The following is a 19,031-nucleotide window of genomic DNA, read 5'->3' as shown; positions in this document are numbered from 1 at the left end:
GTTGTATACTGTGATTGTAATTATACATATTCTAAATTTAAATTAGTGAGACAACAATAAAATTATAAAGACAAAAGTATTAAATAGCATCGAAATAACAAGAAAAATGAATTCAATTTCTTCTACATATTTATAACACGAATTCTAAACGTTTTTTCATGAATTTTATGTAATTTGGTCAAAAATACCGTTTTTTACTTGATACTTTTCTCCGAAGTCAAAAATATCGTTTTTTTACATCTCTAGAAGCGACGACCTGAAGCAAATACCTGGTTGCACCACGCATGCTCCGAGCGCTCCAAAAATTGACGCAACTTGACGTATTAAGGCACAGCTGGCATAGTGACGTTCATGATATCTGATATATGTATACATATGCACGTGGTATCGCGCGCATAATCCGACCGCGCGATACATCGTATTATTACATCGCTGATAATTCACGTAGACCGCCAACGCAGGTCGCAGTGGTTAGTGTGCCGATGGATTGCGTGACGCTCATTGGAGACTCCAACACGCGACTCGTAACCTTCATAGGTTAGGCCGCGACTCCAGAGATCAATCAACGAGGAAGGAAGTCGAGGAAGGAAAGGAATAAGATTCAGAGCGAACACGATGCGGGCGGCTATCGCAGTGTTCTGCGTCTTCCTCGGTTGCTGCACTAACGTCGTGTTTCTGGAACTGCTTGTCAAGTGAGTACACCAATGACTCGGCTAACCGGCCAAGTGTTGCATAACAGCGCACACTGTATGTTATCTAATAAAATTTTTACTTATCGTTTCTTTCATTTAGTGTCTGTAATTCGGTACAACTTAAAAAAAGTACTTATCGCGCCCGTAATACTTTAGTAGGAAGTAGTACTGTTACGTACAGTGAATGTCATGATAAAACAAATGAGAGTTGAAAGTAAGATTTTCTTACATCACGAGTTGAATGAAGTTTTATTTTTGATCACTCTGATTTCAGAGATGATCCTGGCAGTGGGAATCTCATTACGTTCTCACAGTTCCTTTTTATATCCATCGAGGGATTCTTGTTCACGTCCAAATGTGGCACTGTTAAACCAAACATAGGCATAAAGGATTATTTTATCCTGGTCACAATGTTTTTTATTGCCAACGTATGCAATAATTATGCGTTTGACTTTAATATTCCTATGCCGCTACACATGATATTTAGAGCTGTAAGTAGCAAATAGATTCATTCCCATCAGGGCTGGGTATTTTTGCATTTAAAATGCCATTTAAAATGTAATTCTATTTAAAATGCTAAATGTAAAATACTTAAAAAAATGTATATTAAAATGTATGTAAGGTGGAAAACCATTCTGTATTCGAAAACTGTTTAAAATATCTATTTATCCATTTTACATATAAAGTGGATTCGAAAAACATTTTGCGTTTTAAATACATTTTTTTAAGTATTTTATATTTGGCATTTTAAATGATTACTCAGCCCTGATTCCCATACAGCACAGACGTCATAGGCTGATATTCATAATCAGTTGTTATATTTAAAACTGTCTTTAAACGTCATAAGTCAATCACATATTTAAAACATTACTTAAGGCAGTTTTAAAATAATAACAGACTATGAATATCGACTTTAAAAGTATCCCTACGTTTTCTGAAAGTCCAAAGGACATTCTCAGGACGTCTCTTGAAGAAATTGTGCTGTGTGGATCCTAATTAATCACCTAGACAACATGTATGTCTAAAAGACATCTTAAAGACATCATCATAAAGATGTATTTTAGACATGTTGTCTGATAGCGTTTTCGAATGGAATGGGTTTGAATCTAACTTGAGTCGGATCAATGACGTCACATGCTTTACTTTGATTTCTGATTGGACGAGATTATGATACTTTCGGGTCAAACATGGATTAATGTTTGGGTTCAAATCCACTCCACTCGAAAACGCTATGAGAGTTACAAATAGCAGTCTGTACTATAAGGATACGTTGTATTTTGTTTCAGGGTTCTCTTATAGCTAATATGATTATGGGGATTGTTATTTTAAACAAGAAGTATATGTTTAGCAAGTATTTGTCAGTATTTATGATCACTACGGGAATAGCGCTCTGCACAATTGTTAGTGGCAAGGAAATCAAGTCCTTGCAGCAGAAAAATGTAGTGCAAGTAGCCACGACACCGTGGGACGATTTTTTCTGGTGGGCTTTAGGCATATCTCTACTCACGATCGCTTTATTTGTTTCTGCTAGAATGGGTATTTATCAGGAGGTACTACACAGCCGGTATGGTAAAAACGCGCGGGAGGCTTTGTACTATACAGTAAGTCTTATTTCTTCCTGCGTCAAATATCAATCAACGTCGTTGACACTGATTGACGATATAACGAAAATTTTTTTACAGCACTTGTTACCCTTGCCGTTCTTCCTAACACTAGCGCCTAATATTTACGATCACTGGAACTTCGCACTCGCATCTGAGCCATTAAGGTTACCTGTGATCGGTGTATACATGCCATCGTTAATCATATATTTAATTGGAAATGTTCTGACGCAGTATCCTTTTCTAAATGCAACTATATTATACTACATACACGCGCATATACGTAATATCGACATATCTGACGAATATACTATCACGTATTCAAAGTATTCGCCTTAACTGTACTTTCAGATACATGTGCATCAGCTCTGTATTCGTATTAACCACGGAATGCAGCTCTCTCACGGTTACTTTGGTAATAACGCTGCGAAAATTCCTGTCGTTGTTATTCTCTATAGTCTATTTCAAGAATCCATTTACTATATATCACTGGATTGGTACGCTGCTAGTCTTCGTAGGCACAATTATTTTTACAGAAGTGATACCAAAGATTATACAAAGCTTACGGCGGGTACCTAAGACGAAAAAAGTGGAATAGTTCATTAATTTTAAGAATAAGGCAAGGGCAAATAATCATATCTCCTATCGACTACGAATTATTCGAGGTATTTGTAGTAGTCGCGTTATTTCAATATGTACAAAGTAATACGTAAAGGAGATTTTTTTAATAGATGTGATGATAGATTTGAATATGTAGTGAAAACGATCAATGCTCGTCCATGTTATATGTATATAAACTTATATATATGTTTTTGTAAAATAATAGCGGGTGATTTTCTCAAAATGTAATCTCTACCTCAGTTCTATTTTTCATAATTAATTAATGAATAAAAAAGAAATGCATTCTTTCTCTTTTGATAAAATATATGTATATGTATTTGATGGATCAGTTTATTAATGCTCGCGTATAAAATTGGGCTATTGTTAGTTTGATCAAAAACTTCGTAATTTCTGTTTTAACGATGCAAGTATATATTTCCGTTTTATAGTATATGTATTTTTTACAATAAATATATATCTTTCTATCTAGTAACAATTTAATTTAAATTCGATATTCAGGGCACAGTGTTCAAGTGTTATAGATGATCGTATATCGCTTAATTTAAATCTCTTAGGCTCGTTGTTCGGAAAGTTTTCTCGGAAAATGGCAGACACAAAAAATAGTAAAAAGAGCCACGAAGTTAAAATAACGAGAAATATATTTATATCGTTGCATCATACCTTGGCACGCATGTAAAGCTCGTAAAATATCTTAGTTATATCTAATCAAAGTAATTTCCTATTTACACTATTTATTTGTGGAAAGAAGGATGTACAATGGCACGAGTTAACTGTCCGCATACGAGCCAGCTATCTGAATGCTCGCCGAAACAAACGTTATACACGATTACGATATAAATGTACAAAAATGTAAGAAAATAAAACTAAAATCCAAGAAAGGGATACCGCTATCGCCGTACACGGCTGAGATATGAAAAACGGATTTATTTTATCACGAGCTTAATGTCAAGGTGAATAAACGTAATATTCGTTTCTAGCCTAATTTGTATTACAATACGTACACTAATGTATATTACGGATCTTGCAATGATAGAAGAAATATCTTCTAACAGCTACTATTAAATTGGTCAACGTATATGTATAATTTCTGATTGATTTACTCTTGCGATTGAAGTCTTTAAAAAAGGTGCAAGATGAAAGCTGAACGATACATACGTAAAGTTCATAATTTGTTTAAGCAACAAATACGGATTTCCATAATAAATTACGGTATCAATTTAGAAACTGATTCTATAATTTAATATAGAAATGTAATAGCCTCACGAAATCGCATTTGGCCCTTCATCTATCTATAATCATAGTCAAGATAGAATTGCGTACCTTTGTCACATGATAACGATCTTAAGCACATTCTCACGTTGGAAAATCTGTGATACAAGATACACGTATTTTAGATGATTTGATATTATACTTCATCTAACATATAATTTGATCGATGTTGTTCGAAGTTTCAGCTTCGACTTATATTCTTGATGTGTGAAAAGAAAAAGATCAATAATTAATTAATTATATAAGAAAAGAAAATTTCCTTATGAATTCTCGTAATATTTCAAAAAATATTTTGTAGTTAGCATAAAAGATTCGGAATCACAAGAATAAATCATATGAATAATCATAATTCGTCAATCTTTGAACATTATTTCACCTTAATCGACTTCTATCGGTTTAATAAAATCCAAATAATTGATTATTAAAATGGAAGTGACTCAGGTTTCTCCACGACCTTGAAGATATTGGACAGTTCGTCAACTAAGGTTTCATATCGATAGGCCACTCGTATGTCTGGTACATTGGTTCGAGTAATATCGTTACCAGCGACTCCCTCTTTTGTATAATTAGGTCCCAACCAGTACTGCTTACTCTGCAAAATAAAACACACTTAAATCGCATGGAATTTCATCGCGTCCAAGCAAGTGTATGGAATCAAGAAATGTATCATTATAATAAGGCGAAAGTTTGAAGAAGCATTAGTCCGATTTATAGTTGCCCTTTATGCACACAAAAAACTGGGGAGCAGATATTAAGAATTACTCACTTTATGCGGAAAGCCACTCATGAGAACGGAATTGCGTGCTAGCTCGCACATGTCACACGAACTGAGTTTCCACACTTGCGCAGCAATACTATATTCTTCCATCAGGGGTTCCTATAATGAATACGTCATACATTGACTACGAGATGTATTAAATAAACAGTAATAATTATTTATGTATGTATATTAACGAATGTTATAAATTACAAAAAAGATACTCTATACATTATTAAATTGCCTACATAATAATTTCTCCTTTACCTTGGTAAAGTGAAACTGGAGAGGATCATCTGTAGACAAGCTTATACATAGTCCTCTAGCAAGATATTCTGGAAGTGGATTACGATGATAATTAAGGAAAAGCGAATTGTTACTGAGCGGCGACATCGCGATGCCAATTTGCGCTAGATAATATAAGTATTGAAGCACAGGAACTTTTCTGAGCAGTAAACCATGCGAAATGTTCTCCGCCATCATATAACCACACACGAGATGTTGAATGGGTCCTGCTTCACCGCAATGAGGTCTCAAGACAAATGTATTGAAACCTTGTTCTCTATAAAAAACTCAGAATTGTATTCATCCAGAATATATAAAGAGATAATTGCTCGAAATAGAATAGAAAAATTTGATAATCAACATACGCTCTAAAGTGATTAAGAACCGTCATATTCGCGTAAGTGTAGTACTGGTAATATCCGTACGGTGGGTTCTCTATATCGTCCCATTCTACAGGTGGACAAACGTCCTTATCGAAGAGAGGATTTTCTGGCTTACTTTCATCGTCCACGGAATCGAAGCCTATTACCTGTAATGATAACATAGCGAATGTAAAGTATTTAGAAAAGTATAATGACAGTAACAAAAACGGATTAGAAATAAAAATAACATGAAATAAGAAAACGTACGTATTGGAGAAATTTATGCAGCTCCGGATGAGAATTGGGATCGTTGGTCACTTCGAAGAGTGGCAGAAAGATATTGTTGATAATCTCTTGGAAGTTCGTCATAAGCTTGTTCAACTTAAAGATATCACTGTAACATAAAGTGCAAACAGTGAAAAATCCGTCAAGTCTAAATACCGCGCGTACCATACGATAGACTTACTATAATCTAGGAATCTGTATAAGCCAGCGCACGTTATCCGAATAGACGTCGCTCTGAATTGCCCACTTAGCTAGTTTATCCCACTCTTCTGGATTCTTGCCATAAATCGAGAGACGCAGCTCTGCATTCTGATACTTGGATTCCTCAAGGTCGCTTGCGACCTCCTTGATTATCCGTGCAAAATACGTACCGTTCAGATAGTTGTCGGTTTTGAGGAAAACCTCACGCAAGCGGCTCTCGCCGATAGGATTGTACTTCGCGTTGAACTTGTCAAATCTGTGAAACGTATTTCTGTCCTACGAGAAAAAAAGAGTGCAATACTTTTTAAAAACTTCCTCGATGTTTCTTGTAAATCTTCGGGAAAATACTTACTGCATGCACGTCCAACATGTCGACGCTCAGATCGTAGGTTGTCAAATTCATGGATTGAAAGACTTCGCGGAGTGTCATAGTTTCGTCGTTTTTGGAACAAGTAACAACTTCATCAGCGTGATTCTTCAACGTTTTTTTGATAAATCTAAGCAGGTGTTTTTGATTCATACACGAAGCCGCGTGTATGTGAGTATCGACCTGTAAAATCAATCATATAATAGCGCAACTCAATTATATGCTCAATTAGTTGCTGAAATATAAGTAGAAAAACTCAATTTGAAATAACTTTATATAAAAAAATATGAAGTCTTCTTTAATTTCCTACTTTGAAATTGCATTATCCTGTTTCTAACTTTACAATAAATATTGATCTTACAAATCACGATCTTGATACACTTTATATGAATTGTTTGCGTACAAACCTTTCTAATATTGTAGAAGTCCCTATGCGGCACGGCCTTCTGACTTGCCAGCTCCCTGAGCTCGTTTAGCAGCACATGTAGCTGATACTTAGAGGAGAGGTAACTCAGTCTTCGGTAACAGAAAGATTTCAAGGGTCCGTCGGCGATCATGGCGCAGAGAAGGTTCATGTCTTGGACGAAGGCCGCCAGGTCCGGATACGAATACGGGAGCGGTTTGCCGTTGGCCAGATCCTCATCATTGGCGAACAGGTTGAACACGCCATTGACTGGTACGATCTTGTAATTCTTCGTCGGTGGAAATTCACATTCCCAAGGATCGCCCCGAGAAGCAGGCGCATGTACCGGGTGATCTGTTAATAATTAATCGAGATGCATGTTAAAGAAGTATCGTTTATCGCCAAACGTTTGTTGCCGCAGCGCTGTTTGATTTATTCCGAGATAAAACTACCTCGCACATGATAAAGAGATTCTTAAGAAGTAACAAGTACATCATGATTAAAAACAGCGTGCAACAGGAAATTCAAGGTAAGGATATTAATAGGTACTAGGAAGACCTGTCCAAGAGACGTCTTTGATCAGCGCGTCGATGTTTAATAAAACGGGCATCGTATATTCTTTATTATACTGAATTTAATATTATAATGAATTTGACATGTATACTCATATTAAAAATGTGTAGTGCTTGGCACACTAAACTAAAGCTGTGCTTTGTATGAAGCTCCGCACGAGGAGCCGCGTGATTAGATACACATCGCTGCGTTTGACAAAAAAGAAAAGAAACAAAATTTACACAATACATATAAGGTAGCTTGACGTCGTTATTGTCATCGGCGTTTGAAGCATTAAACGTTAATGTTAATTGCACTGGAATATTTTGTGAGATTACAGTCACGTTTCTTTGGCACACAACGAGGGAAGGACGTCCAACGGGAATAAGTATGGTTAAGGTAGGTATGGAACGTCGAATTGGATTTTCATTATGACTTTGATACTGGAGCCACTTCTCAATTAACGATAAATACCTTCGATGGCCTTGCGATCATCGTGATGAACTTCGTCATCCGTAGTGAGTGGTCTTTTATCGATACTACGCAAGAATCTAGAAGTAATAGTGGGGAAGCTCTGCTTGGAGTTGTTCATGTATTTTTCGCGTATCGCCAATGCCTGCACCAACATCTTGGAGGCCCTTTGAAGATCTTCCAGAGGTACCTACGCATAAGTTTTATAAATAAATCGTAATAAAATTGGATAAGGGACGCACTAACGAAATAATTTTTCAAATTAACAATATTTTAATCATTTTCCTGATTATAAAATATTCATTAATTATTACGACATAAAAATCTCTATTATACAATAAAATAACGTAAAAAATATATATATGGAACGTTCCACGTCAAAGGGGGACAAGTGTCTGGGCAAAATTTGTGAAATCGAAATAAAACGTTTGAGGGCTTAAAATTTTCGTTTTTATATGTGGTTTAAAGAAAAACGTGGCATTTTTTTAAATTCAAAGCGGCTGCTCTAATATGGCAATTAGAATAAATAAAAAACTTATGAAAATTATTGAAAATATTTATTTCATTGATCAGGTGATCCAAAATTCATTCAATTTCCATGAAAATCGATATTTGTGAGTATTTCGAATCATTCATGAACAATCCGTAGTCATATTTCCAAAATTCAAAATGACGGATGCAGAATGTATTTTTCAATTCATTATAAATTTTCGTTCACAATCTGTGAATCTTGACGAAATGCATCTTTGAAGACTCTCACATATCTATCTTCATGGGAAAAAAATCAATTTTGGATCACATGATTAAGAATTTAAGCGTCCAGTCAATTCTTCTTCCACTACAATCATCATCATATTGCATCCGCCATTTTAAATTTTGGAAATCTGAGTGCGGATTAATCATGAGTGACCCGAAAAACTTTCAGATATCGATTTTTAGGATTGAATAAATTTTGGACTACTTGATTAATGATTTAAGAATTCCAGTCAGTTCTTCATTCAGTACAGTCGCCATACTGAATCCGTCATTTCAAATTTTGGAAATATGACTACGGATTGTTCATGAATGATTCGAAATACTCACAAATATCGATTTTCATGGAAATCGAATGAATTTTGGACCATCTGATCAATGAAATAAACGTTTTTAATAATTTTCATAAGTTTTTTATTCATTCTAACCGCCATATTGGAGCAGCCGCTTTGAATTTAAAAAACGCCACGTTTTTCCTTAAACCACATATAAAAACGAAAATTTTAAGCCCTCGAACGTGTCATTTCGACTTCACAAATTTTGCCCAGACGCTTGTCCCCGTTGACGTGGAACGTCCCATATATATAATTTGATTTAAAATTTAATAAAATATTTTGGATAAAAGATTCTGATATATTTCATGTCATCGAGATTAAACTAGACATTCCTTAGATTAATGTAGATGCAGGATGAAGGAAGAAGGGGCAAATCTAGGTGACCAAGGGTTTCGCGCGTAAATCCGCAGTCCCAAGGTTTCCATTTCACACAAAATCTCTAAGGACACATATCACATTGTGCACTCGCGAAACCATAAAGTTACATCTCCACTAGATCGTTACATTTCTATCTTGTCAATTACTTGATAATACTTTCCAGTGAGAAATGATAATGGAATCGACATTGATTTCATTGTCATTTCTCACTGGGTTTATAATTATTTCTCAGAAAATATTTTATAGAGATGATAAATTTTTTCTGTATTTTTAACATTTGTAATTTTAATCGCAAAATTTTTATTTAATTATTGTACAGCAAATTATAATCATGATAAGGATGATTAGCAAATTTAGCAAATTATAATCATGATAAGGATGATAAGGATACGTTAAATGATGTTAAATGCTAGTTAAATAATTTTTTAATTATCTCCTCACACACACACACACACACACACACACACACACACACAATAAATGATAATAAATACGATTTTCATTCGAAAAAATAGTTATGAAAATCATAAAGTGTTTATTTAAAAAATCAAATATGAGTTAGAGAGAGAGAGAGAGAGACAGAGAGAGCTGAAATCAACAATCCGAAACTCACTCCAGAAGTGTCCTCGCCGGATATGGAGACTCGTTGAAAATGAGGCACGAAATCATTTTCTTCGATTTTGAAACTATGATCAATGTCATCAGGAACTCCTGGGTGAAGTGACGGTTCATAATGACTGCGGCGTTCCTCAAGATCTTTTGCAGCTCTGTTAAATAAGAAAAGAAACCATTGACTCTTCGAGAAAATTCATTTCATGTTTTATAAAATAAAATTTCGCGATGTATGTGGTATATATTTTCATAGAAAATAATTCGTAATTATTCTGCAAAATATCGCATATTAAAAATATCTCTGACGAGAAATATTAAAATCATTTGCAAAAGTAAATTTTTTATTTGAATCTACGATAAAGATTTTTATTAAAATTCATTACAAAATTTTTTAATGCGCAATATTAAATGACTCGGTAATTAAAACTGACATTTTTAGTCAATTTTATTAGTACAAAAAAATTAAACGAGTAATAAAATACAATATCTATTTATAATTCAAAAGTTCAATATTCTACCTCATTCTCGTTTCACTTTAGATTGGAACAAGGAATTTTTTTCATACCATTATGTATATTAACTGCTGCTCTATGCAGAACAATATTTAAAATTATCTTTTACAATGCTGATGTGTTAGGGAGAATTCATAATGGAGTTAATCTACGGTTGCAACAAAGGCAAATGAAATACTTTCGTGGTCGAGTTTCCAATCACAAAAGAAGATGGTTAAATTTGAAGTGATAGATACTTTATCTTTGACCTGAGGCTATCAATAAATATTCAGGCGATATTTTTTTTATATACATGTCAGCAAATGAAAAACTCTGAGATAACCATTCTTTAATTATTGCGTCGCGCATGAAATGTTCCATTAATGCCTGTTTGTATTATATCCCCATTGTCCATAATTCCATATACTATCAGGATAAGAGTGTTGCATATTAAAAATAATACCTCTGATACACACAAAAGAAATACTAAAATCGTGTACAAAATAAAGTATTATTTTCGAGATAATTTTAAATATCCTTTAAATCAAACAAAAAAAATAAAAAAATAATAAAAATTAATATAATAATTACACAAAATATATTAGTTAAATGTTACTAATATTGTAACATTGCTATATTATTAATGAAAATTAATATACATATATTGATATCGTAATTAATTATCTAATATCTCTAAATATTATAATATTATCAAAATGAATAATCCAATTATTTATCTATTCTTATATAATTTCGGTCTTTAAATTCATTATCATTATACATATATATTAAAAAGTATGTTTGTCTCTAGATATGATTAGGTATATGACTTAAGCGTATAGTAATAATTTACAACGCACTAAAATAAGAGCGATAGATCAAATCGATAATCAATAAAGCAACCAAATTGCGTATTCGATTTACGTTCACAAAAATTGTATAAGTATAATTCTGTTCTTATAATATCAAAGCACAAATTACCTCAGGAGAATCCTATTATCCCTCGTCCACCGTTTCGAGTCATTCGCGCCAGCGAACATGTTACGCGATCGATACCACTTGCTGGAGATCGATCGCTCTTACGCGCGGAATAAATCACGATGCGGAAGCGCGAGTCGAATAACGCGACGCCGATTTGTGCCGCACTTTTCTCCACGCTCATTTGACACTCCCCTGCAAGTTTTCACGGATACGATACATGGGATCCTATCACGGAAGACGGATTTTCACTTGCAGTCCCGAGCAATAATCGACGAATCGCGCTCGTTTTCCTCGATCACAATCGTAGATCAATCGTGTCGCCTGATCTTCGGTAACCCGGCCGGAAATCTTTGCGATCTTTCATGATTAGTCGGGCGGAATACCCGATAAGTTCTCTTTATAGGAACTGATAGGATACAATGGAAGCCGCGTGGTCCCTTCCCAGTTCCTTCCACAATCTCATGCATATATTTCACCACCCTGCTATGTTCTGTCAAATGAACGTAATCGTTCCATCGGCTTCATTGCTGAATATTCCATAATCATTTCGCGGAAAATTACGTGCTTTTCGCAAAAAATATTTTGCGTTGAATGAAAATATGCGAAAAATGTCAGAAAATATAAAATAAAATTATATTATAGAGAAAAACGGAAAATAATATAAAATTTTTTCGATATGTAAATGAAATTAATTCGTGCTCCATTCATGTATGGAAAAACAGGTAGAAAGATCTTGTACATTTCTATTATATAAATATAATTTTTTAACCATTAATGTTACTATTTTATTTACAATATTTATGTACATATATACTTTTTTCCATTCATATTTTTCATCATATTCTGTTTTATTCCGTTGACAAATGATTGTGAGATGCGGCGAAAAGTGTAACAAAATTTCGCGATGTAATAGCAGTGTGCTATACGATGCTGCGGTAAACGCGTTTATCACACCTTTGTATCTCCTCCACACAATAAATCTCACTAAACGCCACAGTTAAAAAGTTTATATAGAAACACTCTAAAAATATCAGTTGATATAAAACCCATCATATTAAATTCACACCGTGTAGGCGTTATTATTAAAACCCACACGATGAGAACTCCATAGACGCATGATATTATACCCACATTGATTTTTTTTTATATTCTGTTCAATTGAGTGACAAAAATGCCAAAATGTTATCAATTCATGCACGACGCATTCGAATAAATATCTTAAAAGAAATTTATCCGTATTATCGAAGATTCTTTAAATTTCCTTCTTTCTGAATCTCTTTTTGTATTCCTTGGTAATCATCCAATGTTCAGTTCTCTACGAATATAAGGGCAACATGTAAGCGGAAATCAGTTGGCTTAACAAGTCTCACGGATTAAGGAAAGATCATAAATTTGAACCAAATTCTCGGAAGATCCTCGAATCGCGTATTGCACGTTTCTGCGTCACCGATGCTGTTGACGCGGTGTTTGAAGCGCAAGCAAGAAGCGCCCCTTTCTTCAATTAACTCACTCGCCAGCATCGAACGATTTCGTCCACAGTGTCGTTCACGTAAGGATTAGTGTCGCTGCAGTCTGATTATATCACGTTTTAAACGCGAGACTTCTTAGCTCGCTACATCTCTCACGCTATACCAATTATATGGATCGACCGCGTGTTGGTGCCGTTGCGTTGCAGTACCGACGCTTTTAAGCTCCAGTAATGTAATTACATCGCGCGTCAAGAGGATCGATAAATCAAAATATGTGATTCCCAAATCAAGGTAGAGAGCGGTTTAATATAATCTGAATAGAGTTCGTTATACTTGTATCAAGCAGATGTTTGTTTTTAATAAACCAACGAAGCGATCAATGCAATTACCGACGAACATAATTGTCGAATTATCAAGGATATCTTCTGTATTTAAAAAATAATAATTAATAATTAGATCATCTTCGCGGGTCTTCCGTCACGTGACGCTAATTCTCCATGGAGATCATAGCTATACGCTGGAACATTAAACACTGCACGCCGTGATCGAACTCGAGTTGCAGTTTCATCGGATCCCGGTGATTTGAAATAATCTCTATAATCATAACAACTACGGTTTAGCGTGAGGTCCATTTCTCGTATCTGCAGATCACCGGTTATTAATACCGGTTTCGATACGGAGCACAGCGCGCGGCTCACGAGCCTCGTGCGAACGGTACCTAAAACCTCCTCCACGCGCATGCAACTCTTTCGACCGTGCCGGAAGTCGCGTACCCCGCCGGGTATACGTCCGATATCAACGACGGTCGCACGAGCACTGAGCGGGTGGCCGTGGAGGGCGGCTGATCGCGGGCAACCCCTTCGACCCATCCCCGCGCTCGGATCGAGCCGCGTCCCTCCACGTTTCACAGTAGTCTCCGATTGCATGTAAAAACGGCCGATACATGGTTTCCATTTACATAACGTAACTTTCCTACATTGCACATTGTATCCTTTGTGCATGCTCAATGTGGCAATGAATTATACCGTCATTAAAATATACCCTCTAAAACTTTTTCGAGTGAATCGTCACTCTGAAGAGTGAAATCTCACTCTAAGGCCCGGTTCCAAATATGTCAGATTAACTTAGTCTCGGTTCAACTTACGCTCTTCATCCTTTACCAATTTTAAAATTGGAAAAAGGAGTAAGTTGAACTGAGATTAAAGTTAACCTTATACTCTCCTCATCTTTTTCTAATTCTAAAATTGGAAAAAGATAAGGAGTAAGTTGAACCCAGATTAAAGTTAATCTTACATTTGTGAAACTGGGCGTTAAAGAGTAAAAACTGAACCACTCTTTTTCAAGACTGCCCTAATTTTCATTCTTTAGAATTTCTACTCAAAAGAATTTAGAGAGTAGCGTGATACGCGCGCGCGTATTTATTATCGTTTACTTAATTACTACTTAGGCCTCCCAGTAATTTATCCGATGCGTTATTTGTTGTCGTTATTTCTCTCTCTAAAGATTACCAACGATGTCGCCGTCGCAAAATATTGCTTTTCGCTTCAATACTGTTGAAGTATATCGTGAGTACTTCTAGTTAGGGACAATAGATAGAAATATGAATGGGAAGAAACTATCTTGAATAAACTTATTGGCCTTTGCTTCACGACGAAGATCAGTTACAATCGATTTTTGAAGCAGAGATCGTTATACAGGATCCCAACAAGGTCTGTGTTTGACAATTCCAAACGCGCGCCTCATCTCTCGGTGAGCTTATTGTTGTTCAAGATTTTATCAGTTCTTTTCACAGCTCGTGGATCGATCTTTTTTGCCAAACCATTTGATTGCCTACTGGAATGATTCTATTTTTAAATAAGTATTAATGATTATGACATACATTTCGAATTGAATTATCGTGTTACATTAAGCATCTCGAGGCCAAACAGGCATACGTCCCGCGTTGAATTATTGATCGTAGCTTTATTGGCTGCAGCAACGAGAATTCTGTTCACGTCGACGACGACGACGACGATGACGATTTTATCGGTGATCAACGACCATATCAAGGTAATCCGCAGTTTTCATGCAATTGGTAAACAAAGATTGCGAATCGATCTAAATAATGCGCGAATGCGCTCCTCTTTTCCCGATACTTACGCTGTAAGTACATAAACGTAAATATATTTGCAATCATGTGGCATATTTAGAAATAATAATGTGTATTCAGTCAAATATGTTTCATTGCTCGTCCTTCATATGGTTTTTACTAAACGATTAATATTGTAATGTGAAACAACCAGTCGAAAGAGAGAAAGAAAGAGAAAGAGAGAGATCTCACCATTTATTGAGCGCTCTGAGAAAATCTCCTCAAGTTCTTTGGCAAAAATAAATACACAGTTAAAAAAATATAAAAAAAGAATAATACGCATAAAATCAAGTTACAAAATGGATCGAAATACCAAAGCGAAAGAATATAAAAATGTAAGATAAAAAAAAATTAAGTTTGAAGTGAGTAGAATCGTTCTAGAATACACACAAATGAATGCGAGAAAAAAATAATAACAATAACACACATGAGAGTATCTTAAAAATTGTTGCGCGCAGCAAATAGTTGTAAAAATTGACTTTAAATAAAGCAAGTCGAGAGAAAAAAAGAGATTGATTAAAAATAATATAAATAATATATAAATGTTGTATAGTTCCCGTCTTTTTTGTAAATTGATAATTAAATTAAATTTAGTCCATAAATAAATTTTGCTAACGGTGCCGTTTAATTAATTAAATTAAAATTTTGTTACAACACTCAAATATTATATTTTGAACTTAATTATACACTATCAATCAAACTATAATACATATTATTATATCGACAGATACGCACAAAACGTATGAATACACAATCGGTAAGACACCAACAGTGCTGCTACTCACATATAAATACATATCTAAATTTAGAATTCTCTATAGCCTTACAGAAATTTAATACTGTAAGGTATCGATTAATTCTTTTAAGTATAAACAACGCTAATTATTACTGCTTTTTATATTCCAAATAAGTACTTAATCACTATTTTCCAGTATTCAATTTCTGTAAAGGATCCTAATAACTTTCAATATTTCAACAATATTATAAAATTAGAAATCCAGCCAGTGTGATTTAATTCAATATTACGCCAAAACGATACTAAAATAATATCAACTTTCATTATAGTTTTCGTAGTAATTCTTATTGTCAGTAATAAGTTTCTCTAAGAGTATAACACAAATCCTATATGTATATGTAGATATAGACGTAATACAAAATAGTCGCGTGTTGTTAAGTGTGATTTATACGGGGCGACTTTTATTCGCTAGAAACCGCGTTTAGTGACGTCATAGCGAATTAGCTACTAAAAAACTTCTTCTAGACGCGGGTTTGTTCTTGTTAGCGTCTAGTCACGGCGAATACTACTTTCGACGCACGTCGCTAACTTGTCGCTAGCTTGTTACTAACTTCTTGCGCTACTTATCGCTGGTGATAAATGCTTCGATCGTTGCTCTGTGATTTAGACGCTGCGACTTCAAAATTTTAGACGCAAGCAAATAGAAACAAGCGTGTAGAAGAAGTTTTCATCCAACGCGAATTCGCTGACGAAGTACGAAGTTTGCTTCAAGCGAATAGCAGCAGAGTCGAGAGAATTCGCTGGCGAATTAATGACGTCACTACACGCGGCATCTAGCGAATAAAGTCGCCCCGTGCAAATCACGCTTAATATTTAATAGCTGAAGAGAACTTGAAAGTTAAAGTCAAAATGTTCCGTGATCATGTTTATTAATTGACATTAGATTTAAAATTGTTTAAAAAACTAACACTTATCTTGTTCGTTAATTAGCTTAATACTTTATCGTGTTACTATTGTAATATGAGTACCATATCGTGTTTGTAATATGAGAAGAGTCAAGAGAAAAGCCAAAATGCAGCCATAACTATTTTTTTTGGCTGTGAAAGCATCATATGACAATTATCTTAGAGAAAAAACAATTAAAATTTATAACCTCAATCATTTTATTGCTACTTTTGGGATCAGAAAGTTAATTTTATTGCTATATATTTCGAGATGAAAAGAGCATTACTGACTGATTTGCAAAAGTCTAAAAAATTAAAAAAAAGTAATACATTTTATAGAAAAAACTAATATCGTACGAAGAAAACTAATATTGTGAAATCCAATTTCGAAAGAGTTACGGAGCAGTTGGATGAAAAACATATAATTTCCACATCAAATTTATCGCAGAATGTTGAACGGGCAGCATTAGACTCTACTTTATTACAAAATTTATCGGAGCATGAAAATGCATTCTGACTGTCGTAGCAATTGTGATACTGAATCATCAGATAATGATGATGTACTTGATGATTTGAAAGACAAATGTATCGACATAAGAGAAGCATTAAGAGAATGGGCGCTGACATTTAATACATGTCATGATGCATTGAAGACATTACTGGATATTTTGATTTATTCAAAAATACCTAATATGCCTCGAGATCCGAGGACACTATTGGAAACACCAAGAACGGTGGCTACTATAAAGATGGGAAGCGGACAATATTGGCACGATGGACTACAGATTTGTCTTGAAAGGTGCTTATCATATGTAAAGAATCCTTTACTAAAAATAAAAATTTTCGAAAATGTAGAAAGCAATTCAAAAGACGCAGGATCTCAAAAGAGCGCAGAACTGACCCACTGAATAGCAATGCGATATTTCTTGCGCAAAATTCACAAAATGTCTGCCGTTCCAGTTAAGACGTGGGCGGCGTGACCTACCAGTCTCTATCTATCCGTTTATATCCTTCGCTTGGATCTACATAATACATCACGGTACCGGTAAAATATCTAACGACGATAATAATTCCGAACTGGTTCGCGCGGACGCAAATCGTCGTGGCGAACATTGCCGAGTTGGCGTTCTATTAGTATACATAAAACATCGTATATAAAACATCTTCTCATTATTATGCCATGATACAGGAAGTGGAACAGCTATCCCTAAGCGTCGCATCAATGTCCAATTATCAACACTATGGCTGGTATTCATACAGTCTGTTCTTATTTCAAGACCGTCTTAAGTAACTTCTTAAGATGCTAAATACGGCTCTATGACCGGTATTCATAATCGATTCTTATATTTAAGACTGTCTTAAGTACAGTCTTAAGATGCCATGAATCAACTAGAGATTCGTATTAGCATCTTGAAACGTTATTTAAGACAATCCTAAATATAAGATTTAACTATGAATACTGCCTGTAATGATTCATCATCACATTTAAAGCTTTACTTACGACGGTCTTAAATATAAGAACCGCTTATAAATGCCGGTCTATTACTACAACAAGTATAGCGCTCCTAATCATATTAATTATTTACAACCATAAAATATTTACGAATATATTACGCAAATGTGACAAAATATTCCTTGAATTTCTCAGATTTTCTGTGTGTGTGTGACCAGTGAATTTATTTTCCTCTTTTATCTTCACTAAATACAAATTCTCGCTTAAAGCTTAAGTAAGAATTAGTAAAGAGCATTTAATATTCCTTCAACAGAGAAGCAAGCTAATTCGGCATATTCTGGGCAGAGATATCCTCATGTTTAAAAATCGATCCCGTATCTCACGATTAATACGATGATTCCATAATAGTACTGTGCAAAAAATAAACGATCTTCTATACGTTCCTTAATTTCTGTAAAAAACCTCCGAACAGATTATGATGATTATCTACCCGATGTGATCTCGTTTAGACATACAGCGTGATTTCGAAAACAGAATGTTTATATCGTTTAAGATACAAGAAGTACGATATTTTTTCAAACGTCTTATTTTTTGAAAAAGATAATTTTTCCAAATATCGTTCCTTAAAATTGCTATTCTAAAAACAATTTCAGTTTATATTCCTAGCGATTTTCATCAAATTTTAATTTAAGTGTGAGACTTAAATACCCGTGTTGCAGTCACCCTGTATAGCGATCTAGCTTGGTTTAGCACTTGGTTTTACTAGATACTCGATCACGTACGTATTAACACACGTACTGTATGTGTGTAACCCTCGTACATACAGCCAAGTACTTTATACCCTTCGATATAGCGATAACAGTTTAGTGCTTTTCGTCGTAAATA

General features: G+C 34.7%; 2 protein-coding genes across 2 annotated transcripts in view; one reads left to right on the top strand and one right to left on the bottom strand.

The window, feature by feature from the left end:
• The first annotated feature begins 313 nt into the window (after positions 1–313).
• On the top strand, positions 314–2,920 carry Efr (ER GDP-fucose transporter). The gene is made up of 5 exons (XM_018450600.1): positions 314–692; positions 967–1,183; positions 1,979–2,293; positions 2,375–2,526; positions 2,645–2,920. The coding sequence occupies exons 1-5, from the start codon at positions 616–618 to the stop codon at positions 2,889–2,891; spliced, it is 1,008 nt and encodes a 335-aa protein (XP_018306102.1). The 5' UTR covers positions 314–615; the 3' UTR covers positions 2,892–2,920.
• Positions 2,921–4,586: 1,666 nt separating this feature from the next.
• The window catches only part of AMPdeam (AMP deaminase), a 45,076-nt gene continuing 30,631 nt past the window's right edge, over positions 4,587–19,031 (bottom strand). Inside the window, 10 exon segments of the mRNA XM_018450602.1 lie at positions 4,587–4,775; positions 4,950–5,060; positions 5,208–5,502; positions 5,591–5,754; positions 5,855–5,981; positions 6,054–6,349; positions 6,426–6,623; positions 6,848–7,197; positions 7,870–8,056; positions 9,946–10,099. Coding sequence (XP_018306104.1) covers positions 4,605–4,775; positions 4,950–5,060; positions 5,208–5,502; positions 5,591–5,754; positions 5,855–5,981; positions 6,054–6,349; positions 6,426–6,623; positions 6,848–7,197; positions 7,870–8,056; positions 9,946–10,099 — 2,053 coding nt within the window. The 3' untranslated portion in view covers positions 4,587–4,604.

The sequence above is a fragment of the Mycetomoellerius zeteki genome, unplaced genomic scaffold, assembly GCF_001594055.1.
Source record: "Mycetomoellerius zeteki isolate Tzet28-1 unplaced genomic scaffold, Tzet1.0 scaffold288, whole genome shotgun sequence".
Taxonomy (NCBI): domain Eukaryota; kingdom Metazoa; phylum Arthropoda; class Insecta; order Hymenoptera; family Formicidae; genus Mycetomoellerius; species Mycetomoellerius zeteki.
Note: the sequence above shows the minus strand (reverse complement) of the source record. Positions and strands in the feature narration are given on the sequence as shown.

Bases quoted from the DNA above. Each gene is read 5' to 3' on its own strand.
- Efr (XM_018450600.1), top strand. From the start codon at position 616: ATGCGGGCGGCTATCGCAGTGTTCTGCGTCTTCCTCGGTTGCTGCACT. The intron at 693-966 runs GTGAGTACACCA...CTCTGATTTCAG, and splicing joins TTTCTGGAACTGCTTGTCAA to AGATGATCCTGGCAGTGGGA. The intron at 1,184-1,978 runs GTAAGTAGCAAA...ATTTTGTTTCAG, and splicing joins TACACATGATATTTAGAGCT to GGTTCTCTTATAGCTAATAT.